The sequence below is a fragment of the Mycteria americana genome, chromosome 8 (assembly GCF_035582795.1).
Source record: "Mycteria americana isolate JAX WOST 10 ecotype Jacksonville Zoo and Gardens chromosome 8, USCA_MyAme_1.0, whole genome shotgun sequence".
NCBI classification, from domain to species: Eukaryota; Metazoa; Chordata; class Aves; order Ciconiiformes; family Ciconiidae; genus Mycteria; species Mycteria americana.
The window spans coordinates 12807204-12831506 of record NC_134372.1 but is presented as its reverse complement, the minus strand read 5'-3'; the positions used below and the strand labels follow the sequence as shown (position 1 = coordinate 12831506).

The 24303-nt window shown below is 50.2% G+C and overlaps 1 protein-coding gene across 1 annotated transcript in view; it reads left to right on the top strand.

The window, feature by feature from the left end:
• The first annotated feature begins 914 nt into the window (after window positions 1-914).
• STK10 (serine/threonine kinase 10) overlaps window positions 915-24303 on the top strand; it is a 52375-nt gene continuing 28986 nt past the window's right edge. The window contains exons 1-2 of the mRNA XM_075509787.1: window positions 915-1240; window positions 14085-14249. Coding sequence (XP_075365902.1) covers window positions 1085-1240; window positions 14085-14249 — 321 coding nt within the window. The 5' untranslated portion in view covers window positions 915-1084. The remainder of the gene's footprint in view (window positions 1241-14084; window positions 14250-24303) is intronic.

Sequence of the window (24303 nt, the reverse complement as noted above, 5' to 3'; positions counted from 1 at the left end):
GCACCGTCGGGTATTTCCCCTAGATGTCCCCATTTAATACTCGATTTCAAGTCGGTTTTTCAGAGGATTTGAAGTTTTGCCAGGGAGGGGATGCAAACCTTCACACTTGCCACCAGTTGGGTCACATCCTCTCTAAAACAAATTCATGGCGGGTGCCCGTGGTGCTGATACACTCGAATTCCTGCTACCGGGAGTTTTTACAATATTTGTGTTCGGCTGTTTTCGCATGAGATGAACTGGGGGAAGAAGGAAACGTCGCTCTGTTGCCAAGGCAGTTTAGGATTATGTTTTTACACTCGGAGATGTGTCTCTTTGCCCGGCCCGCAGCAGCGCAGCCCATGAGGCGAAGCACAGCCCGTGCAGGTGCTGTTGGCTCGCCGCGCTCCCTGTGCCGGGCTGAGCAGGCGGGACATGACAGCAGCCGCTGAGGAGTTCCAGACCTTTCCTTCCAGGTCTCCTGTGTTATTTGTATTTAGCATCGTCCTCTGACGCTCTGGCCTCCTCCTGCTGTGCTGGGGGGCGGGGGGCTGGGGGGGGAAATACGCGACTCCCCGCCTCGCTCAGGGACATGGCTCGTCGGCGGGGCCGAACCGAGCCGGGCTGTGCCATACCACGCTGCAGCGTGCCGTGCCCTGGCTGAGCCGGGCCGTGCCGGGCCGTGCCGTGCCCCGGCTGAGCCATGCCGGGCTGGGCTGGGCCCTGGCTGAGCCATGTCGAGTCGTGCCGTGCCCCGGCTGAGCCGGGCCGGGCTGGGCCCTGGCTGAGCCGAGCCGTGCCGTGCCGTGCCCCGGCTGAGCCGAGCCGTGCCGTGCCGTGCCCGGGCCGTGCCGGGCGGGGCGGGCGCAGGGGGGCGGCCGGCCAATGGCGCGGGGCGGCGGCAGCCAGGCCAGCAGGTGGAGCGGTGCCGGCTCCATGTGCGCGGCTGGAGGCGGCCCCGCTCCCCGCCTCGCCGCTCCCCCGGGCGCGCAGTGGCTCCGTCCTCCCCCGGGGCGGGCGCGGGAGGCGGCCGCCGGCAGCTCCCCGCAGCTCCCCAGCCGCCGCCGGGCCGCGGCTCCTCGGCAGCCCCGCCGCGCAGCGCTCCGGCATGGCTTTCGCTAATTTCCGCCGCATCCTGCGCCTCTCCACCTTCGAGAAGCGGCGGTCCAAGGAGTACGAGCACGTCCGCCGCGACCTGGACCCCGGCGAGGTGTGGGAGGTGGTGGGGGAGCTGGGCGACGGCGCCTTCGGCAAGGTCTACAAGGTGGGTCCGCGGCGCGGGGCGAAGCACCTGCGGCCCCGCGGGGGTGGCGGTGCCTCCTCCCGCAGTCTGGGGGCTCCTTTGCGGGCTCCCCCTTGCTAAGCCAACCTGGAAGCCGTCTGCGGGGAAAAAAACCCGTGCGGGACCGGGGGCCGGCTCCGCGCATCCCGTTAGCTGCGCCGCTGGGAAGGGGAGGGACGGGGGCAAAGACAGCGAGTCACCTGGGGGGGTGGGAGTGCAACGCTTTGCTTGGGGCAGGGAAAAGGAGGGAGAGGAGCTTTTTTTTTTTTTTCTTTTGCCCTTAAATCGCCTGTTTTCAGAGCGATGCATTTGTAAGGCGACGAGGTGTTTCTTGCCAAGCCTGTCGGTGCAATGAATGGAGGGAGGTTTCTTGGAAGTCAGCGGTCTCGGGGCTGCCTCCAAGTTTTGCAAGCCTCCAGGGGTGACATTATTTGTGTTCCTGTGGTCCTCGCCGGCAGGAAACTTAGAGGAGCCCAGCTCTTTAAGAGTGGGGACATGTCCAGTGCTATGAAAGTTTAACCTTTACGTTAAAGGACCAGGGTTTTAAAGGCCAAATACCCACTGTACTTTGCACTCCAAAGCAACAGCGTTCTTGCTGTTACTGGCTCTGAAATACTCTGGTCTCCTGTGCAACAGTTGAGAGAAGAGACTTCTGCTTGGGGCTGGCTGGAGGAGCCCGCTGGGGATCCAGCCTCCCTGGGCAACCTGCGTTACAAACATAATTTGGAACCGGGGTTGTGAATTAGCTGTTTGGCAGCTAGTTTTTGATGGTCTCATTAGATCATTTAAAAAGGTGTTGCCTTTTCAGAATTGAGAAATAAGTAGTACCTAAAGAGGTGGCCAGGCAGGGAGCTGGTTGGTTGCAGGTCAGGACGGAGGTGTTTTAACACAATGTCCTGGGATTTGTTGTATCTGTTTGTTGTCTCTATCATGTTACTTGATAGAAACTCTCTAAAAAATTGGCCCTAAGTATCCATTGAGTGGAAGTCTTTGGTGAAGGATCCTTTCTTCTAACAAAATGCAATTCCTAAAAATCATATTTAAATCCCCAATATATTTATCCTTCCAAAAGTAGCACCAGTAGTACTCAGTGCTTCTGTTACCGGTTTACTCGGTGTTGTGCATTGGAAACCCGTTTGTATATAGCAACGTTCACTCTTCTCCTAGGTAATTATTTGCTTACATTTGCTTAGGTTTCCCATGCAATGACAGGAATGAGGTAAACATTGTAAAACAAGTTAATAGGCTTCTGAGACAAATGAAAGCTTAGAAGAACAACTGATTTAAATTCTCTCTATTTAAAGTGTGTATAATATATCCAAAATAGATAACTTTTCAGAATAAAACTATAAGTGGCTGTCCTGGTTCTTAAGTCCATTGTCATACCTGAATGCCTCTGCTATTAACTGCAGCCTTGCACCAATACTAAAATCATCAGAGTAACTCTATGTATTGTAGGCTAAGGATGTCAGCCTGTCAGATTGTAACATCTCCTCATCTCCAACTACTTCCATCTCCCTTGATCCCCATTTCAACCCAAATGAGAATGTGGATTATAGTAAATGACACAGTGCAGGCCATGTGTTTATAACCAGAAGTTCACTCCGTCTATAACTAGTACGTGTAGACAACTGTTTGCTTTTGAGATGTTTTTAACATGGTTGATCAGGGGGTGGGGGTTAACGCTGTGACAGAAATCAAAGGGCGGCTATTTTATTCTTCTTAGTAAAGTTTTAATTCTCCATCTTCTTTGCTCTCTTCTCCGCCTGTTCTCCATCCTGGTTGGTGAATGGACATGGTTGGTTTTTGAAGAGTTCTTGCACAAGGTTTTGTTTGTTTGTTTAGGAATCCCAAATTATTTGGGTGCCATGAACTATAAAGCCTTATTTTAGTAGCGTTAATAACCAGTAGCGTTATTGCAGAGAAGTAGTTTTCTGCCATGCTAAGATTTAACTTGCGTACGGTATTCCTTTGTCTTTCTAAATCTGGAGCACTACCCATGGTGGTGATGGAGAATGTGAAAAGAAGAGGCTTGCCCCAAACAAACCGACCAACCTGCTTGTGCGCAAAGAGGACGTAGGTGGTCAAGACGCAATGAACAATTTTAATCATTCTCTTGAAGTCACTTTAAAGTCAATTTGCTCTTCACACAAAAGCGATCATGTAAAGCAAGTCAGAGTGTTTGTATGGCCATGAGAGTTTCAGGATGTTTGAATGAAGTTCCTGCCTGTTTTCCGCCTCTTTTCCACATACGGAAGCACGGGGAGAGGATATAATCCGCCTGTGCCTGCATCCTGCCCTATTCGCCATATGTTGTACTCACCCCGAAGAGCCTGTCGTCCCTGAGCAGTGCCAAAGGATGGGATTTGTACACTGAGTACTCTGACCTGGGAGAAATTTAGATGTGGATAGAAATAAAAATGTGCTCGTTTTAGTAGGTTTTGTTCTTATGACACAGGTTTGAGCAGCAGGAAGGAGGGCTCAGCCATGTAATGGTTTTATTGGGGAGTGTTACTGCCTTGCAGAACACTGTCAGGGAGCTGTGTCTTGGACTCCCATGCACTCAGCTGAGCAAACTGGAATTGGCTTGACACAGCATTTACAAAAGTAGGACAGGCTTAGTTTAAATATATATATTAATTAAAAATAATCAGGGCTTTAAATATTAAAAATAATTCGGGCTTTAGTGGAGCCCGAAAGATATACAGCAGACCTTATGAAACCTGCAGCCAGTGGAAACTACTGGGATTTCCCTAATTTTATACAAAGACTTTTTTTCAGCAAAAGAGGACCTGATTGTATGAGGAAACAGTGAAACACATTGCAGAGGGTAATGAAGCTGAAAAGTAGGAAGGGGGTGGGGAGAAACTGTTTCTTTCTAGCTCTCATTCTATCAATGTCTTGGTTTTGGTAGGTCCAGGGGGTATGATAAAGAAGCAATAGCAGCCCATAGACAGCAGCCCACTGCATGCCAAGTACGCTTTGTTACCCCCCTCATCCAAAGCTCATTACATCGATGATCTTAAATCAGTCATTAGGCCAGCAGTTGGGAGCTGTGATCAGTGTGTGCTAGCCTGGGAAGTCTGCAGCACCTCTAGGTTTGTGGGCATATAAAAATACAAGTTCCCGACTCAGACCCTTTCCAAACAGCCTTAAAGAAAGCAGAGTTATTTTTCTTCAAAAACACCTAAGATACAATTCATAAAATGTATGGCTGTGGTTTTATTGGTTCAAAGTCGACATCTGTTTGCGTGTGCAGGGAGGGAGAAGTGGTAGTGGCACCCCTGTGAGCTTTTGCTGAAGCAAAGCCGTGCTGACCTCGGGGCCTTGCAGATGCTCAGAGCAAAGCCAGCAGTGCAGTCCTGCAAAACCCGTTAGTTGGTGCAGTATTTACTGTTACAGGTAGTTGCATTGATGTCAGTGGGAACAGATATGCAAGGGCTCTTCTGGGCATTGAGAAGTCACGAGCTAGCAGGGGATGGACTTGATCTTACAAAAGCGTGGGCTCTGCTGGAAGAAGCCCTGGGACTAGCTGCTTTTCTCATGGTGGGATTGTTTTGCTGCGCTCATGCCTCTTGTGCAATGCTATCTCCACTTCCCAGTGCACGCTGATGGGGATGCTGGCTCCCTGATAAGGCTTTCTCCTCGCAGGGTGGGGACGGGCTGTCCCCTGCGGGAGTGTGGGCTGCCGTGCTACCCGCAGCCCCCAGCGCGGCGGAAAAGGGGTTTGTTCACTTGAACTTGCCTTCAAACGGCTCTTCATGCCGGCTCCCAGAGAGATAACGCTGAACCCCATGCCACAGCAACTCATAAGCGCGCCTTTTATGTTGTTGTTGTTCTTTCTTCTTAACCCAAATTCAGCTTTTTAAGCTGTATCTTATCTGATCTATTATGGTGGTATTAGTGCTGTACACACTGTGGACTATAAATGCTCTGTTTTGAAATTTGGGTAATAAAAGACTAATTGTTAAATGTTGTGCAGCTGCCTTATAAGCCTGGCTTTCACAGCGATGGGCCCGTTCGAAGTCACGAGACCGTCCCTGTCACTTGCAGACCTCTCTCTGCTTGCCAGCCGAACCTACACTGCTCTGGTTTTGCATGAGTTGGCTCAAGTGACTGGGGCTCAGCTCTTGTCCGTTTGATTCATGAGGGATTTAACATGTAATTCCTGGAAAGGGTGTCACAGAGAGATGCTAATCAGCTGGGTTAGCTTAAAAAAAAAAAAAAAAAGAGACAGAGAGGAAGGAAAAAAGGGAGGGGGGAGCTTAAGTTGATTGTAACTATGGCCACAAAAAACATTAAAAACCAATTGTAGGATCAAATCATGGCCTTGTCCCTTAGAATAGCTGAAGGGTTTTCTTAAAATGTTTCAGCTGGGGAGAGAAGAGGAAGGGGAAAACACCATTCCTTTATATAGAGAGCGGTGGCCCAACAATATTAAACCTGGTTGAACTTTAAACTTGATGTTCACTTTAAGCTCACTGAAACGTGTGATGCTCCATCCCTGCTGAAGTTCAAGTGAAGCTTGTCCTGCACTCTGCGGAGCCGTGGCTGTATCTGTGTGGCAGGGAGAGGGATAGCTCTCCATGGCCTAAATATTTTGATAATGACTTCAGTGTCGTGGCCCAGAGCTCGGCAATACTGCTGACAGTGGGAGCTGTGGGCAGCTGCATGGAAGAGAAAGCTTAGCTGAAGGCTTTGAGCCTTTCACCCTCAAGCACGTGGCAATTGTTGTTCCTTAGAAAAATCCCTGCCCAGTATGTCTCATGATTTTTTTTTTAATTATTTTTTTCTTGAGTGTGCAGTTTCCTTGGAAAAAAAAAATGTTCTTTTTCTCATCTTTGACGTGCTGCTGTCTGTAAATCTGGGGTTCTTCTCATGGGTCTCAGGTCAAACCCACCCTCACTGGCATACGCAGTCAGGGGTCCTCAGGGGTTCTGCCTGCGTGCAGCGGATGGCTGTGCTACCCTCCCATCCACCAGCACTGCCAGCCTCGCTCACCCTGAAATCCTGCGTGAAACGGAATTCAGCTATGGAGAGCAAAGTCACTTAAAAAAAAAAAAAATCTTTAAAATAATGAAATAACAGGTAAATTTTTAATAAACTTGCCTGTTGAAGTGATTGGAGTGATTGCACACCTATTGGTGTGCCAGGGTTGAGCACTGCAAAACACGGCACAGTGAACTGCTGCCTTGCTCAGTGTAGCCCGTCCGGCTCGGCGGCTGGGCCCGAGCATCACCCGGTTGCCAGAGCTGCTTTGCTCCAATTGAAGAGGGAAGAGTGCAGTTAAAATTAATACTTTTAAGAGCGGTGTCTGTGCATGTTCCCTCCAGGATGTGGGTTTGGAAGGGGCAGCGTACCCCTTGTGAAGAGCAGAGCGATGGCACTAGTGCTGCTGGAGTTGGATTAACCGGCTTCTGTCTCCTGTGGGTTTTGTTGACTTGGCTATAGAAAAGCACCACGCTTCCACCCTCTGAATGTCTGCTCTTCAAAACAGAGTGCTCTTCCCGTCCAACATGTGGAAACCTTCCTGACATTTTCCCTTCTTGTGCAATTCCCTGACAGCTACCTGTACTCCTGTCCTTATGGCTCATGTCCTTATTTAACCAACCAAAATGTTTGTGTGGTATTTCAGTAGACAGGAGAGACAGTGAAGGAAGTTGTGCCCCAGCAAAGCCAGCTGATGTTGGTGGACCTCAGTGCTTGCATCTGTTGGCATCGCGGAGTTGCTGCCTGCCCTGCATTTCTCTCTTGACAATCGCGGGCAATCACAGGCATGCTGCTGGGGTGTCTGCCCCAGGCAGGCTTGTGCTATGGAGGTAGCAAAGGTCTGATCAGTTTTTTTTATTTTTCTGCAAGGGCCTTGCTTATCTGATGCTTTTCTAGCACAGTGTGAAAGGGCTGACAGACAGACAGACGTGCATACTACCACTGCCCATCTAAGGCCTGTTCCCTGGCTCTCAGGCACACTAGCCATTCAGCCCACTGCTCAGCCCTTAGCTCTCTATGTACCAAATTTGTTGCAGAAAGTTGCTAGGAAACTCAGAAGTGGTTGCATGGCTCTTTTCCTCCCATTTTAATTTATTTTTCAATGTCGTGGCATTGACTGAGTGAAGACCAGGGCAGGAGTGCTTCACTTGGAGCACTGTGCTCTTCCAGGGGACCAGTGACTTGAAGGATGTCTCATGCTCTAGGTCTACGTAGGCTGAAGATGTTGGATCAACATAGATCTTTCCTTTCTTCAAACCTTGCATGGGTTTTTGTTCATCTCTCACTCGTGCCGGGACCATGAGGTCAGCTCAGTTTCTGTAGGTGGGTTACAGTGTGGCATACCAGCAAAGAAGCCTCTTGTCTGCTGGGTGTTGGGTGCAAGGTCTGAAGCTTTGTGTGGCGCTTTTCTGCTCCTTGACTAACGTACTGCTGCTTGGGCTTGTTATCTCTCACCCCCTTCTGCTGGGCTGTTGCTGAGCTTTTAAGGCAAGAAAAGGTGTGTGTGCTATGCTTTGGTCACACCTTTTTTTTGGCACGTCTACACAGAAAAGTCCTCGGCCATAACTTGAGCTCTCTGGTGGTGTTACTTTCCCTTGCCTCTAGCTTGTCAAGCCAGAGGAAGGCGTTTCTGCCTTTTTTTTTTTTTTTTAACTAACGCTTTTCGCCTTGTTTTGCAAGCCACTTCCACTTCCCCCTAGCCCTTGCAAAAGTGTTGCCACAGCTGCCAGAGCAGCAGCACTGGTCCAGCCCGGTGCGGTCGGAGCCCTGCCCGACCCAACGCCCGAGGGACGCAGCTCTGCGCAGGCTGCAGTGTGTACCGAGGGCTGCTAGACCAGGGCTGTGCCAGCCGTACCGCTGCGCCCGTGCCTGTTTGTCATCACCCGCTCTGCTGGGTGGTACCAAGGGCTGAATTCAGCGTTTCCAAAAAAAACCCAAAACAGGCTTCATTTATGGTGACAAACTGAAGTGGCTCTAGGGGCCTTGTTGGGCATGGAACTCATTTCAGCTCCCATTGATTATTTGACAATAATACGAGCGCTGACTCGAGGCTGTCTACCCTGTGCTTGTTTATTGATGCAGACAGCTCAGGCAAAGTTCATCGGAAGGCCGTTAATCATTATGCAATCCCTGAGAAATATTGGAGCGAGCAGTTGCTTGCGTACAAAGACACACAACAGGAATATAGTGCACGGCGGGTGTGTGTGGGAAGTCAGAACTATCAACCCCCAAATACAGCATTCACTGAAAGCACCGGGCTTTTTACTCCTGGTTCTCTAACTCAGCGCTATCTCAAGCATCAGCTCTCCTGGCATGGAGAGAAGACTTACAAGGATGGGGAGAGTAGCTCACACCAAAAATGTGGTGGCACGATATGGCAGTCCAGCTTAAAAAGGATCATCTCTTGGCCTGGGAGGATACTGTGGGCAAGCAAGCCTAGACAAAGCAATCGGGGTGCTCTAGGTGCTAGCTCTCTTCTTTCGACTAGTGAGTGAGAGTGAGTTCATGCAGGGTTTTCCTCTGCCTCACCTAGAAACTGGCCATGCCTTCAGTGGCAGTCCTGCCTGAGGAAGGACCGAACAATCCAGCCTTCCGGTAATATGTTCTTTAAAGGCTTAAAATAGTTCCTGTGTTTGTCACAATCTGGATTTCACAATAGCTCGGAGGGTGAGTCACAGGCAAAGGCCAAACAGCCTCTTCTATCACCTGAACAGGCACCTCTCGCCCCTTAAATCCATAAGCTGAGCAGTAGTTTTTCTGTGCCTCTGCCTTCTAGGAGTAATCCTACTCATCCCGTATTCCCTGTTATTCCCAGTGTGTTTGGCAGTAGCGTGTCCAGCACCCATCTTGCTCCAGAGGACTCCAGCAAGATCCTTTGCTTTGCATCCTGCTTGGCTCCTGGCATGGCTTTCTGGAAGTGGTTTACTGGATAACTCTTATTTGATACGTTTTCTTTTGTGGAATGCATGTTCCGTTCCTGTTTCTGCATAGACCTGTCAGCCGTGGTCTGTGCGGTGCGTTGATTTGCACAAAGGCTGGTAGTGGCCATAAGGGCTTTTCAGGTTTTAAATGCCAAGACTGTAATGACTCTAACTGTAGTTCAGCAGCACATCCTGGGCACTCTGCTGGCAGCTGTCTGCTCTATGTTTTTTGGTGCTAATTAGCACTCCAGGGACAAATTATCCATGGCATTAAAATGCCCAGGAATGGAGGAGCTAAAAGATGGAACTGGATGCGTGCTTTTGACTGACCAACCATAGGCCACAGACTGGCATCAAACAGCTTCTGTTATTGGGATCTTGCCATCTGGGTAGTTCTTTCACTTCTGTCCCCAAATTTCACTGGAAAAAATGGGAACCACCACGAATTCCTCAAAGGCTGCACATTTGGGAGTGTTTTACCCGAGAACAGAAGCTCTCTCCCCATCTCTGCATTCTCCATGGACTTTTGCTGGGTTGGAGACCCTGTAATTAGGCTGGGGTTTGCAGAAGATTTTGGATTTGTAATTCAAACTGTGTATTTTGCAGGACTGCATTTCAAATTATGTGGTGGTCTAACAAACTCACTGTTGGTGAGTCAACCTAGGGTTGACTCTTGAGAGTTCTTGACTCAAGAACTCTTGATAGTTCTTGGTTTTCTTCTTTCCTCCATATCATTGTCTGTTCCTTTCTTTGGGATTTAAAGACAAACAAAACCCCCACCATGAGAGAAGTTTTCATTTCCCTTGCTGCAAGGTGAGGGCATGACCCCCAGTGAAGCTCCAGGCAGAGGTGAAGTTGCAGAGAGGCTGGTGGCAACCCTTTTCTTCCCTCCCGCAGCTCTTGGAGAGCGAGCAGCAGATGCTGCCTCTTCTCGGCCTGGTGCTGTGCGTCCCCTTGCTGGGAGGGGTATCGTCCAGGCCTGCAGGCTGCAGACTTGGAGGTGCTGGTTCCTTCTGCCTAATTGCTGGCTTGGCTTTTTGGGGTCAGAGCGGCCTGTGTTTTGCTTTATGCTAATGTCTTGGGGCAGATTCTGATCTATTGTACAAAGATAAGCAGAAATCAGGAAAGGGCTTCAAACCCTAAAGCATCATCTCATGCCTGGGATGTCTGAAGCTGGCTCCCAAGGCTGGCAACATAAGCATTTGGCCTATTTAGGATCCAAACAAACCTTCCTGGAAGAATATCTCTGTTGTAATACATAGTATGCAGGAAAATACCAGCAGAGAAGCTAAAGGAAATTGCCAGACGTTAGTTACAGAGAGACCACCCGGTGTACTTGGCCAAAATCTGACACTGCCTGTACGAATCTGGCTTGCTGCGAGCAGCTTTCAGAGCTGGCTGGCTGCTGTGAGGGGCTGCGATGCAGCCATCTGCCTGATGGCAGGCAGCTGCCATTCCCAGGGAGGCCGCCGGGAATGTGGCTGTAGCCTGGCGTCAGGACTGGAGGACAAGCAGATGGAGAGAAAGGGAAGGTGGAGAAATGGGCAGAAGCTCCTTGGATTTCCGAAGCTCTTGCGATGACAAACGTGACTTGCTGAGCTCAGTTCAGGAGCGCCCACGTCAGCCGGTGTGCATCTCCCTCCATCTTGTATGGTAGAAACGCTACAGACTGGGTTAGGTCTCGGAGGGGCCATGGACAACTCGGGAGGGGATGAGCTCTCCACCCTGTCCGAGTGTTGGTCCTCTCAAAGGCAGCTGTGTGGGGCAACCAGTCTCCTCTCCACACTACAGCGGGCCATGCCGGAGGAGATTAATTTTCCAGAATCTCCTACTGACCTCATGGTCTCAGGTCCCCTTCCTACTTCAGCTTCTTCTGCCGTACCATGGGCCTGTGAGGCTTTTTGGTCCCTTCTGGGAAGTGCCGTGAGTGCACTCAGTTGTAGCGGTGACATGTGACAGGGCCACGGAAAGTACAGGGTTCGTGCCTACACCATCCCCGTGGCATCCCTACCCGGGAGAGCTTGCTGTTTCAAAAGCTCATGCTCTTGCATCATGAGTTCGTGATGTCCTGAGCTGACTTCTCCTTGGAGGTGGTGGTCTCGCTTCTGCTGGTGTGAGCTAGCAGCGTGACCTCCCTGTGCTGGCTGGCGTGGGGGGACGTGGGACAGTGCAGTGCTCCTCCCCCTTTGGGGTGGAAGCCCACCTCGCGGAGCTCACGGGGTCCCCTCCCTCCCCAAGCTGCGTCCCCTGCTAGAATGGATGAGGAAATGGAGATGGCTGGGTAAACACTCTCATTCGGGACAGTCCAAAGTGGTGGAGAAAGGCAGCAGCTAACTCTGTTATGCACATCTTTAAAGACTGAACATCAGGCGGGGTGTACACAGGCTCATATCTAGAAAGGAAGCGATCGCTGGGGGTTGCTGGGTTGCTCACCCGCTGGTTGTAGGAGTAACAATGAATGAGGTCAGGCTGCCACAGAGAATGCGTGGGCTGTGGTCGCTGCCCCACCCACATCTTGCAGCCCGGTTTGCAAAGCCATGTCCTCCAGCTCAGCAGCCAGTGCCTCTGCCTGCCTTCGCAAGCCCGGGAGGGGATGAGAGGTGGCAGCACGGCTGCTGGGGTGGCTCCCCCGAGGCTTGGGGGTGCGGGCAGGTTGGTGCAGACCTCTCAGTGGGAGATGATGCCACGGGGGACTGGGGCATGCTCTGCTCCCAGGTTTTTCTAGGTGCCTGCAGGGCCCCAGCATCCTGGAAGGGCTGAGCTGGCCAGGACCCTGCCGGTGGGAAGCATGTGATGGCTGACCTCCAAGGGAAGCCCCACCTCTTCTCACAATATTTACTTCCCCCTCCTTGGACCTCTCCCAACGCTGTAAGTGCAGAGCAAACACAGTTTGCTCCGATTCGGAAGTGCTGTGCTTTTCCCTGTGCTTGCTCTGCTCCGCATCTCCTCCGGCTCCGCTCCGCGTGCCCTCCTCTGGGCATCTGGTGGCAACTTGGTAAGAAACAAACCAACCTGAGCAAAAGAAACCTCCTAATTTCTTCTGAAACCAGCAGGAGCTGCTGTCTTGCATTTGGGCAGCAAGCCCAGATGGAAATGGATTTGTTCCCTGTGGTAAAGACACAGCTGTCCATGCCAACTCATGTGAATGCAGCAAGTCTTCAAAACCCAGCAGAGACTCAGGGGTCCCTTCTTTTCCTCCCTCCATTGTATGGTTTTCCCCTTGTTCCTTCCCCCTGCTCCCTGGCCTGTTCCTTGGTACGCAGTTATACTATCACCTAAGCTATAAAAAAACTGTTCAGTGGAGCTTGCGGTGTTTATACTAGGAATTAATCCTCCTGTAAGCTCCCATGTAGGTTTTCCGAACACAGATATGTAAACTACAGAGCGGTAAGAAAGGTCACAAGCAGAGCTTGCCCAGCTCCTCCGGTGATAACATCCACAGTGGGACCTTCTCCCCTGGGGCAGAGGCAGCCCGAAGTGGGTGTGATGGAAGGAAAAATCACACTGGGGAGGCTCTCCTGCACCAGTGGGGAGCAGAGTGAGTGAGCTATAGGGATTTTTCCTGTCCCTTGATCTGCTGATTCAATGGACTTATGGGAATGGCGAGGAGCTCCTGAGTCAACAGCTCCCGTCTTGCCCCCCTCCCAGCGTGTGACATGTCTCACAGTGAAGCCCTGTGTGCAGACTGTCTCGCAAACGCCCTTTTGGTGTTTTGTTGCAAACTTCTAATTTTTGCATCAATTTGTGGAAATTGCATTTGCAAAACGCAAACTTGCCCTGGCAGTTTTGGGAGAAGCCAATGGACGGTGCTGGGTGGATGATGCTGAAATGGTCCTCCGTGGGAGCGGCTCCGAGGCTCGCCTGGCACTGCCTGCTTACAGATGCTTCCTTTTAGCCATGCCCTTCATCAGCTGCCTTTTCCCCATGTGGGATGGGGGCATAAGAGGAGTGGGGTGATAAGAAACATGTCTGCAAATGCTTCCAGTCCCGCATTAATAGCCTTTTGCTGGCGTGTGGCACTTACAAGCAGAGCAGCCCCTGTGCAGCTATCAGTGACCCCTTCCTGGGCAGCGAGAGCTGCTTGGGGAGGGGTGTTTGCAGGGGAAGGGGGTCAGCAAGCTGCTAACCCAAGGGTACGCTCCTGTGTTGTTGTGAGGAATGGAGAGGGAAAGTCAGCAAAAGTTTTCCAACCACTAGGACAAAGAGGTTTTGATGGTTTTCTAGTTATTTGGTGACTAAGCTGGTTAAAGGGACTATATAAAATGGGACGGGGCAGCTGGGAGAGCATGTGTAGTATTTTTCTTACTGCCATCTGAAGAGCTCACTGATACACAACACCAGGAGTACCAGCCAGTCCTGGGAAATCAAAATGCACCCTTCTCGTTGCTTTACCTGCCAAGCTGGTGATCCCTATGTTTCCCCTTATGTGTTACGAAAACTCCCTTGGTGAGGGCCCTGGTGAGGAAGGGGAGCACAGGGGTGTTCAGGGTGGAGATGGTTCACAGCTCTACTGTGAATTTGGTCGGATTGCCTGTGTACTCAGTGCTTCTAGTAAATGGAGCTATCGCCTATGCTATTATCAGAGAGCCTCTATACTCTGAGGTTTTCTTGCCTCTGTCATCTTTCTTTTCATGCTACAAACAATAGGATGCATCTCCTTTTCTAAAGCTTCTTTCTCCCCATGATGGGAAGTGGTGTGGGCATTAGAGACCGGAGGGAGGAAGGAGGCCCTGATGCAGCATTCATCCCCTTTGTGAAGCTATGGGCAGGTTTAGGAAGCAGAAATGCATCTGGAAGTTTCCATGCTTGTGTTGTGGCTGGTACCAAGAGCGTGAATTGGAGGAGCAGGAATTGTGCAAGTACTGTGTGCTCCTGGCTCTCCTCACCTTTGTACTCATGCTGGTTTTGTCTTGCAGGCTAAGAATAAGGAAACTGGTGCTTTAGCAGCTGCCAAAGTCATTGAAACAAAGAGTGAAGATGAACTGGAGGATTACATGGTGGAGATTGAAATACTGGCGACCTGCGATCACCGGCACATCGTCAAGCTGCTGGGAGCGTTTTATTGGGACGGCAAGCTCTGGGTAAGAGGCTGTTGCTGTGTGTGACCTATACAGCTGTGCATTTCTCACTCTGCAGAGAGGAAATGGCTAATTTATGGCGAAGCAAGACCTCTGGAGCAGCTTGAAGCATGAATGTGAGTTAGAAATGACTCACAAGCTGTGTTCTACTCACTGTGTGATCAGTGCGTGGATTTTCCCCACTTTCTTTGATGAGCAAACTGTCTTCTAACTAAAGCTGCTTATAAATAGCCCAGGGAAGATCAAGAGATCTTCACTGTGAAGTGAAAACTGGAGTTGGATTTTTTTCACCATTTGGAGTTTGCGAAGGTAGAAAATGCAGCACCGATAAGGGCATCTCTTCCACCACCTCAGTCCCTCTTTTAAAAGATCAGATGGAAGGGTAACCCTGGTTTTTTGATTTGTGCCTTATTTCTGGCTCAGCATCTGTAATGCAGAGGCAACTGATAGCAAGAACTCTGTTCTCCATGGCTGTGGAGGCACAGGGACATAAAATGCAATCCAGCGGGTTAGTGCAACGGCTAGTTGTGCTGTGGCTGGAACAGCAGGTTCCTGCATGTCTTTCCCCTAGCCTGGCAGGCGTGTGTGTGTGTATATATATATGGTTTTGGGTTTTTTTTTTCCCTGCCTGCTGTTTTCTTTGAGTCCCTGGCAGCAGAGGAAGGTGAGCATGAAAGGCACCTTCCTGCGTGCTGCTACGGGAAAGGTGCAGGGGGCTGGAGAGGGTGAGGGCATGAACTCTTGTATACTGACCCTGTGCTAGACTCGAATAACTGCGTGCCTGTGTGCATGCAAGTGTGCCTGTGTCAAGTTAGTGGAAGTCAGGTGAATATGAGGATTTTCAAACCCATCTTCTTGGCCAGTTCATCTGCTCCTTCTCGTAACTACTGGCAAGTCAGGGGAGTGTCAAGGGGTGCAGCTCTGTTGCTTTTTCCTTCCCCTTTTTAATGCTTCAGATACCTTCGTGGCCTCCCAGGGTAATCTCACTAAGAGATCTCAGCTTTCGAGACTTGCACTTGTGTGAGCCGAGCTGTCAGAGCAGTCGGTCCCTGCCTGTTGTGCTGGGGGAGCTGAGGCCAGAGTGTGGGCTAAGCCACGGGGCTGTCGCTGGAATAATGCGTCCCGTGCCTAGTGCATGCCTTGGTTAAGCAATGCTGGAGAGGTACTGTTTTACTGGGAAATGTGTGCTTATTCAGCAAGCACCTTTTGCAATGTCAGCATGGGTCAGTGTCCCTTCTTATTTAAAAATCCATCGGTAAAGCCCCCAACTTCTCTGTGACACCCCGCTCAGAGGGCTGCAGTACCCAGCGCTGAGCACTTCCTTCTGTGCATCTTCTTGCTTCGAGGGAGCTGGGCTGCAAGTTGTCCAGAGGCTTGGTATTTGGATGGCTGCTAATCATGATGCTGAGCCCTGGGCACGTTACGGAACAAAGTAAATATGTACCCTTCTAAGGAAGTGAAAGGCAAACGTCCCTCCTAGGAGGGGACTCGGGGTTTGGACAGATTGCAACTGCAGCAAAACTAAACTCGGCAAAATTAAAAAGGCAAACATATACCAAGCTTGGGTGAGAAATGGGGCCGGTTTATATTCCACCCTGTTCTGCTGTTTTTACCTCCCTGCTCTGTGCCTGGTCTGCCTGAATTTTATACATTGGCCTTGTTCATTCTCTCTAAAATGTCAGCCCCCTCCCCTTTCCCCTTCCACCTCCTCCCTGCAATAGGAAGCTTTGCCTTCCTTCCTGTAGGGAAAATGGATTGCAGATCTCCTCGGCTCTGCTTTTGTCTAAGAAGTGCTTTGTAATGTCATATGCTTGCCGACCTACTAAAATTAAACAGCCTCTTTGAAGCTATTGGAACAAGAGCCTCCTGTATGAGGCTTTCCCGTGAGGGTAGAAGTTACAGCCCCGTCCATTGTTTTGGGAGGAGGATCATTCTCTTTAATCATTTGAGTGGCATTTGCATTTCATTGCTCAGGCTGTTCTTATTAATGCTGTAGTGTTTTACTGGCTTTGAGGGAAGTAAATAAGCCAGGCTGTTATACTTCTGGAAGGCTTCTAGTCGCTACCAGGTTTTCCCTAAAGTCAAAGGCTTCCGCTTCTCGGTCACCAGCACTGCTGGGGAAAATTTGCATCCAAATATGAACACCGGTTTTCATTGTCGTGTCCCATCCCCATTTCTGTCTGTGCAGTTATTTTAGCCAGCATTTTCCTGGACCATTTGCAAATGGTCCATTTGCACGATGGGTGGGTGCATGGACTCTGCGCTTTTAGCTTCAAGTGGCTCAGACTTTGGGTAAAACTGCTGTGGGTGTGTGTCTGGTCAGCAATCCGCTGTGATTTCCTTGTCTTTGCAGCCCAGCATGGAAAGACAATGTTCAAAGTGAGAAAGGGGCAGGAGTGGGAGCACACAGACAGGCTGACAAGGGGTCCAGATGTGCCCGACCTCCTGGATGGCAGGAGCTCTTTGGCTCTGAATAATTTACGGCTCTGTCTGTGCCACAAGCAATCTCAGCCGACAGTGCTGAGAGGGGCTCAGCGCTGAGAAGGGCTCTTGCTAAATCAGTCTGTTGACTGTTCTCCGACTCTTGAACTAACAAGGAAAATATGTGAGGAAACCTGGCCTTCGGTGGTGGCTGCTGCTGCAGAGGCTTCCTTGTCCCTCTGAGCTGCGTTAGGTCCCCGTGGCTCTTCTCTGCCAGGGTTTGGCTTTGCGCTTCAGTAACCAGAAGGTGACATGCAATATTTATGGAGCAAAAAACCTTTCTGTGCAAAGGGAAGTGGCTTATTCTACAGCAGCTGTTTTGAAATCCACAGCACTGAAATGAAAGCATAAACCAGCAAATTCCTCTTGCTTTTATACCTGATCGGCATGAAGCTGAAGGAGAACCCCGGTTCTCGCGCATGACAGAGCAGAAGCCCGCTGCGAGCCACAGGCAAGGGCTTGGAGGACCCCAGTGAGTCCCCAGGAATATAACTGGTGAGATGACAGCATCCAGCATGAACTTCCTTGGCATATAAATACACTGCAGAGATGCTGTGTCCTCACCAGCTACCTTGTTCCATTTCCCTCCTCATCTTCTTTTCTTTGCTCATGGCAGAGGCCAAGCAGTCTTGTGCCAGTTGAAAACAGCCAAGGGAGGCTTGCAAAACTGCAGCGGTGGGAGCTTTCATGATTTTATTTTTATTTTATTATAAGCCCTGTGGCATTTGATGTTCTTCTGCATAAATCCCAGCTGCTGGAAATGGGGGCACCAAATGAAAGCTGAGAATCTCATGCTATTTAAAAAAAAAAAAGTCTGGTTTAAGTCCTTGTGGCTGGGCCACATTTTAAAGTCTTTTTTTCTGAAGTGCGATGTAGGACTTGGAAACACAAAGGCAAATCCCCCTCACCCAATGTACATGCAACTTTAAAACCGGACTTTTTAAAGCTATTTTGTGACTGAGGAATGGGACTAAGGTATGGGTTTTGAATGCTTGGAATCAGTGGTGCTGAATTTGCGCTGCTAACTATCAATATGTGGGAATGAACAATAACAGACCTTGTGTGTTGTGTCCCTCTTGAGGGCTATGTGGTTGAGGGTTTTTTTTCCCCCCCCTTCCAAAACAACCCAAAAAGACTGAGACCTCAAAGGAAGGGAGGAACTTTTGATCTCCTGCTTCTGAATATCTCTGCCGCTTCCAAGCATCTCCTCTCGCAGACAGAGGAGCGATAAGATGACCGGGGAGGAGAGTCTCGTTTGGGGTGATGAACTCCAACTTTTCTGTGGGAGATCTCTGCTCCCAGGGGATGGTGGGCATCTCTGCTGGACAACCCAACGTGCTCCAGCAGCTGATCCACAGAGCGGGGCAGGAAACCTGGGCTCCCTCCTGCAGGAGCCTGTCGAGATGCTCCAGCATTGAGTCTGTAGGTTCTCTGGAAATTAGTTGAAATGTCATTTGGCCCCAGGTATTTAACCGCAGGACTCTGCCAGTGGTGGTACAACTTTTTGAGCAAAGCACCGGGGAATTCTTTTCCCCCTCCCTCCTTTTCTATAAACTGTGGTTGCTATAGCAAATGAGCTTTTGAATAAACAGACGTTTCCTGGAGATCAAAGCAAAAATCACTGTACCGTGCAGGTACCCTGCCTTGCCGGAGCATTTTGGGGATGGTTAATTTAATCAGCTTAAAGTTTCTTCTCACTGGCCCGCTGTGTGGGTATGTAACTCGTATAGCTTGCAGAGAGACACCAGCTTTGTAGCTAGTCTTTGTACTTCCCTTAAAAAAGCATTTTGCATTTTCTGTGGGCAGGCCCTGACCTGTTTAGCCAGGGACTTTTTGGATTGCTACCCCTTTGATATGGATGTTGACTGGAGTTTTGGGCATTCTTGAAAATCCTGTATCATAAAGAAACGTTCATTATCCCATGCACTAGACTGCTGCGCTATGTCAAGCATCTGCAGCTTTTAATTCTCTTGAGTTGGAAATACCTTTTCTTTAAAACAAACAAAAAAGAAAGCCGATAACTGTATCGGATTCCTTAAGGTTTTCCTTAGCGAAGGGAGGTTATTGCAACTTGCAGGGATGTCTCGCAGGGTGAGCAGCCTGAGTCGTGGCTGGATGCCCGCAGGGGACCCCCTGCGCATGAACGCTGTACCGGAGCAGGGCTCTCCAGGCTTCTCAGTCATCCATCCCTGAGGAATCCGAGGGCTATTCGTGTGCCTTTAAAATTTCACTTGGCAGGAGAGTTGCAGTCTAAACTGGCTCTTCCTGCTTGGCCTCGTGCTCCTGACGCTTTGTACCAAACATCCCCCCAAAGTGCTGGAACAGTTGTTTGCAGCTCGCGAGCATTGAACTGTGCTTAGTGTTGGAGCGTAGCGGAGGAGAGACCTGGAAAAACAAAGTGATCCCAAACCTGCAAACTTTGTTAAACAGCTGGCCAACCTCCTACAGGAGCAAGCCTTTCCTTTCTCTTCCTCCTTTCCCCTAGCTGCAGAAACTTCTATCCATGCCAGATTTGGCTGCACCTTGAGAGCCCCCGAGAGCACCCAGCGCTGTGCTGCCGGCAGGGCCATGCTCTGTTACCCCCGAGCTGCTGCAGGATAAGCCCCAGTGGGCAAACTGGCATGGGGGTGGTGTTTGCTGGCCCGGTTTCTAAATTCCTACCAGTGCAGAATTTGGACAGAACTGCAAACCAACCCCAGTAACTTCTGCAGGGTGGGTAGGCAAGGAGCAGATGTGGGCAGACATCTGCACACATCAGGACAGGGCATTGCTGTGCCCCAGGAGGCTGGGAGCATGGCAGGGATATCACTGTGTCCCCTCCCTGTCCTTAGAGTCAGCTGCATGCACATCATCTTGGCCGGGGCTGGAAACCAGAGAAAGCGATGTAGCCCAGTGGTTTTTCTGACGCTTCCCTGGGTTTCCAGCATCAAGCAGTTTGCTGTTCAGAGTAGCATAATTGACCTGAGTGGGTGATCACTTCTGCTCCGACCTTGGCACTGTGTCTTTGCCAGCCGGGATGCTGCAGAGCGGATGTCTGGGTGGCATCCTCCCTCCCTTCCCTGCCGCCCACTGTCTGCCTGCAAAGTGGTAAGGCTTCTCTCTGCCTCGCCCTTATGCAGGTTGTTTACTGCCTTTCCCAAAGACATGGAGGTCTAAGTCTTCTTCTGCCCTCCTCTCCGCTGTAAAGCTCAGCAGCAGGTTGCATGGGACCAATGTATCTGCTCTGTTTTGTGAACATGAGCTTTAGCATTCAGACTCCTGGCAAGTCGCTGGAAATCCTGTTCTGGGTAAAACTGGGGCTTTCCCTTAAAGCAGGGATGGAAACGGAGTGATTTTGATCAACCACCAAGAACAACTTATGCAGCAGGCAAATTACCATAGCCCAGCCAAGTTCAAGAGTGCTTCTACAGGTAGCAACATGACAACACAAACTAAAATAGAAGCCTTTGTCTACCGTCCTTTATACATGACAACATTGCAAGAAAAGGTTATTGAAGCAATAATAATGCCTTGTGATTACATACTCTTGTCATCTATACACCATGGACTGCTTTTATAAAGAGACCTGGTGTCATTATCCTGGTTATTAGAAGGGGGAGCTGAGGCACAGACAAGAATTTGCCTAAAGTTTACCCAGCAGGTAAATGGTACTTGGGAGTAAGTTTTATGTGCTGAATCCCAGTCCGAGGTTGTAACCATAAGGCCATAGTTTTAAGAAAAGAAAGCAGCAGACAAGAAGCCTATAGGCAAATGAGTTTTCAAAGCACTTTAAAACTTTGTTTAGAAAAGAATCTCAATAAGCCACGTTCCCACTTGGCTGGCTTACCAAGGGAAATGCTAAGGAACAATGTTTGCATATAAATGAATATTTATGAACTACCTGTGTATAGGAGACAGTGCCTTGAAACCTAGCTTCAGCCTATGCTCTGGAATGAGCAATAGATTGCAGTTTTAGACTTCTATATTTTATTTCAGATATAGCCTGAAAGTTGTCATGTGGGAGGGAGGGATGGCCTTTTGCAGACCTTATGGCTTGGGGTGGTTTCCATTGACTTCAAAAGCCCTCAGTGAAACAGTTAAATAGCAATACTCTCGTCTTGTGTGATGGGTCCAGGCACCTTGTGTTGTGAATTTGGGGATGATCAGAACAAATAATTGTTTCTAGGGAGATGCCAGGCAGGAGTGGAAAACTTGTGAAGTCTTTTGCCACCCCTTCAACAAGGACCCCCTGGTCCTTCAACAAGGACCCTGGTCCTCCTGGCCAGGTGAGGCTTTGAGGCTGCATTGGAACTGCTGGCTGTTAATAAAAGACACCAGGAAACTTGTCCTAGGTCAAACTCCAGCTCTCATGGTGAGCTCTGCCCTTCTGAAATGCATAATCTATTTTAGATGCTGGCACAAACTTAGGGCACTTGAGGTTGGTGAATCTTCCCACTGAAGAGGCAACTTGTTTCTTTTAGCTATTTATATTCAAAAGGATTTTCTGCATTTTGCTGCCCGTCCAGTAACAAATGCTCTTGGTGAACTGAGTGGCCTCTAAATGCTGATTAACTTGGTGATGAAGGGGGAATCCCAGTCACAGCTCTCAAAGCAGAAGGCTTTGCCCCGTGCCCGGGCAGAGAGCCATTCCCTGGGTGTTTTTCTGGTTTCTATAGCAAACGAGAGCGCTGGCCTTCCTCCTGCTGTCCCTGCTCCACAGAGGGAGAGTTGTGGTCTGGTCCCTGAAGGGAGAGCTCATGAACAAGCCTATGCGTGTTGCAATTAACCCTTCCTGCAGCACTCACCATTCTAGGTACTGCCGCCTGGTCACAGCCACGCTGACCCTCTCTGCTCTGCATCTCATAGCTGTTTGTGTTCTCTAGCCACAGGTGTTCTTGGATTCTCATCCCTCTGGGAGGCTGCTTAGCAAGTTGGGATGGTGACTTCAAAGGGGTCAGACATCAGCCCTTGTTAAAAGAAACTAAACGCCCTGTGCGATTCTAGCAAGGGGAAGGATGCTTTTTGCAATGTCAAAACCATTTGGTTAGCCTACAAGGAGTTTTGCTTTGTTCTGCCAAAATTTCAGTAGGAATGGGAATACTTCTGCCAACCTGTGGGGGGGTAGTTCAAGGAAATATTTTGTCATCTCAGAATGATTTAGATGTGAAAAATTCATCCCTGGTCTCTCTATGATCAGCAGGAAGCTCTGCATTTCGAGAGGAGTATGCAGTGTTATTTGACTTTGTTCTGGATAAAGCTTTCCTGCTCTGAAACTCTGTAAGCCTTGCGTTTCCTCATTTGCTGCCCTGCATCTTCCTTCCCTCACTGGTTATGGGGACAGACCTTTTTTTTTTTTTTTTTTAATCTCAAATATTTTTCTCTGTAGGTTATTTTGTTCAGAAAGGGGGGTAGAAAAGGTTTATTATATTTAAAGTCTCTGAATAGTGTCCTTGTCTGTAAGGGAAAATTGGCAAGCTTGGAGCACTCTCTTACAGAGAGCCAATTATTTTGCTTCCACCTACAGCATACTTGCCATGTCAGACAAGCTGTTGGCATTTGTGCTCTGCTGTGGCAGCAAAGAGGCTTCTAGTAGCTTCTGTATTGTTTTATGGCCTCTGCAGTGCGTGCTGAGGGCCAGTGGCAGCCGGAGGGGAGCGCAGAGCTGGTGGCTTCTGCAGGTGCTAGTGGTTTTTCGGGTGTTTGTCCCCTCTTGTGTTGGTGGCACGCTAGCCTTGTGGGGCTCTAGAAACGAGTCTGGGAAGGACGGCGTGTGTCCTCTGTACGTAGCAGGCTGCTGTAGTGGCTTGCCCTATCTTCAGCCCCCAGCAAATAGCTGGAGCAGCTCAGCCTTGCTTTGAATCAGCTGATTTGGCTTATGAGCAACGCTGGCATACTCTATTCCCCACTTTCTTCCAGCCCTTTTCCATGTGTTGGGTGAAAAGCTTTGGGCAGGACGGTGCTGAGGAAAGGGCCAAGTTAAGTGGGTGTAGGAATGTGATCCACCTCCTTCCTCCTCTCCGAAATGTAAACTTAATCCTTGGACTTCAGTCGGAGCAGGGCAGGCTGGCTGCGATAACGGGGGGACTTGACACGCTTGCAAACAAAACTTTACTGGTCAGCACGGCCCTTGATTTTTAAAGGAGAGAGTAGATCTGACCAAATGGTATTTAAAAACCAAGGTGGGGCTTCCCAAAACCAGCCCCTGTGGTCCTGCACACCCCTGTGCTATGGGGGGAAGAGGGGAGCCGCTCCTGGGAGAGCTGATCCGGCATTGCTCATCTTGCCTCCTCCTGCAGCCGGCAGGACAGCATAGCTTTGCCATTAACCACCAGAACTTGGGTTCAGATGTCAAGCAGATGGAGCAAAGGACGTGCCCCTTGACCGTGACTAAATGTGGTTTCTGTGCCTAAATATATCTCCGCGTTCTTTCCACCAGCGAGGAACGGCTCTGTCCTCTGGGGTTTGTGTCACTCAGAAGCTGAAGCCCCTTTCTCAGTTCTTGGAGGTAGAAGTGTGTCCAGAGTTTTTGCTGGAGCTGTGAGGATGGGCTCAGCCCATCAGCCCCGAGGACATGACGGGCTTAGAGCGACAGGGGATGGAGCCACAGGGGGTGGCTCTCCACCCTGCACTTGGGTGTTCGAAGGTGCCAGGTGTGGGTGGAAGCCCTGACAGATAAGTGGGGCTGGATAAGAGATGTTCATGGGGAGAGCATCAGCCTCTGGGCCATAGCTGAGCTGCGGAGGTAGTGCTGCTGTCTCGGGGTACGCATGAAGGTTGACGTCTGTGTCCCGGGTGGCCGCTCTGCATGTAGAACTGGGCTTTCCCCGTGTGCCTCTGGCATGGAGTGGTCTCAGGATGGAGCCTTGAGGTCCAGATCTGTCATTTATCTGGGTAGCTTTTGGACAAATGGCCATCTATGTTCTTTGTGCTGCACTTAGTATTCGCTGCAGCCAGCCTTTCTGGACCAGAGACATCCCCTCCATGGGTTTTGTGCAGATCTTGGCCCCCCCTTCCACATGCTCCTGACCTTGTCCAAGTCCTCTCGGTGCTACAGTAACATGCGGAGTTTGAGAACAGAGCTAGCTGTTGCCTCTGTCCTTTATTTTCCACAGGGTGTGTATTATGGGGCTGAGCAATAGTGTGGCACAGCCACCAGCAAACTGCTGGGTGACTTTGTATTGAAGAACTGGATGGGAAAGCTGGCATTCAGCAGCTGATGAATGACTGTCACTGGCAACAGGGCAGGAAACTTTCTGCTCTTCTAGAACCAGGACTGAAGGCTGTAGGAAGATGCTTTGCTGGACTTGCTCAGTCTCCTCTGCCTCCAAGTCGAGACCAAAAGCCCTAGGGACTGTCTGGGCTCTTGGCTTCCCACCGTTCCTGCAGGGCTCGGGAAGGAGCCTGTCTCGCCTGTGGTGCGTGATCCAAACGCTGGGAGGAGAGACCTGCCTTGCCGTGACTCCTGCCTTGCCGTGACTCCTCCATACTGTCGCAGGCGGGGAGGTCTAGACCGTTTCCTCCTGCCTTCCTGCTGCCGCCTGCGATGCCAGGGGAGTCATCCTGTGCTAAGGGTGCCATGGTGCCGGTGTGGGCTGTG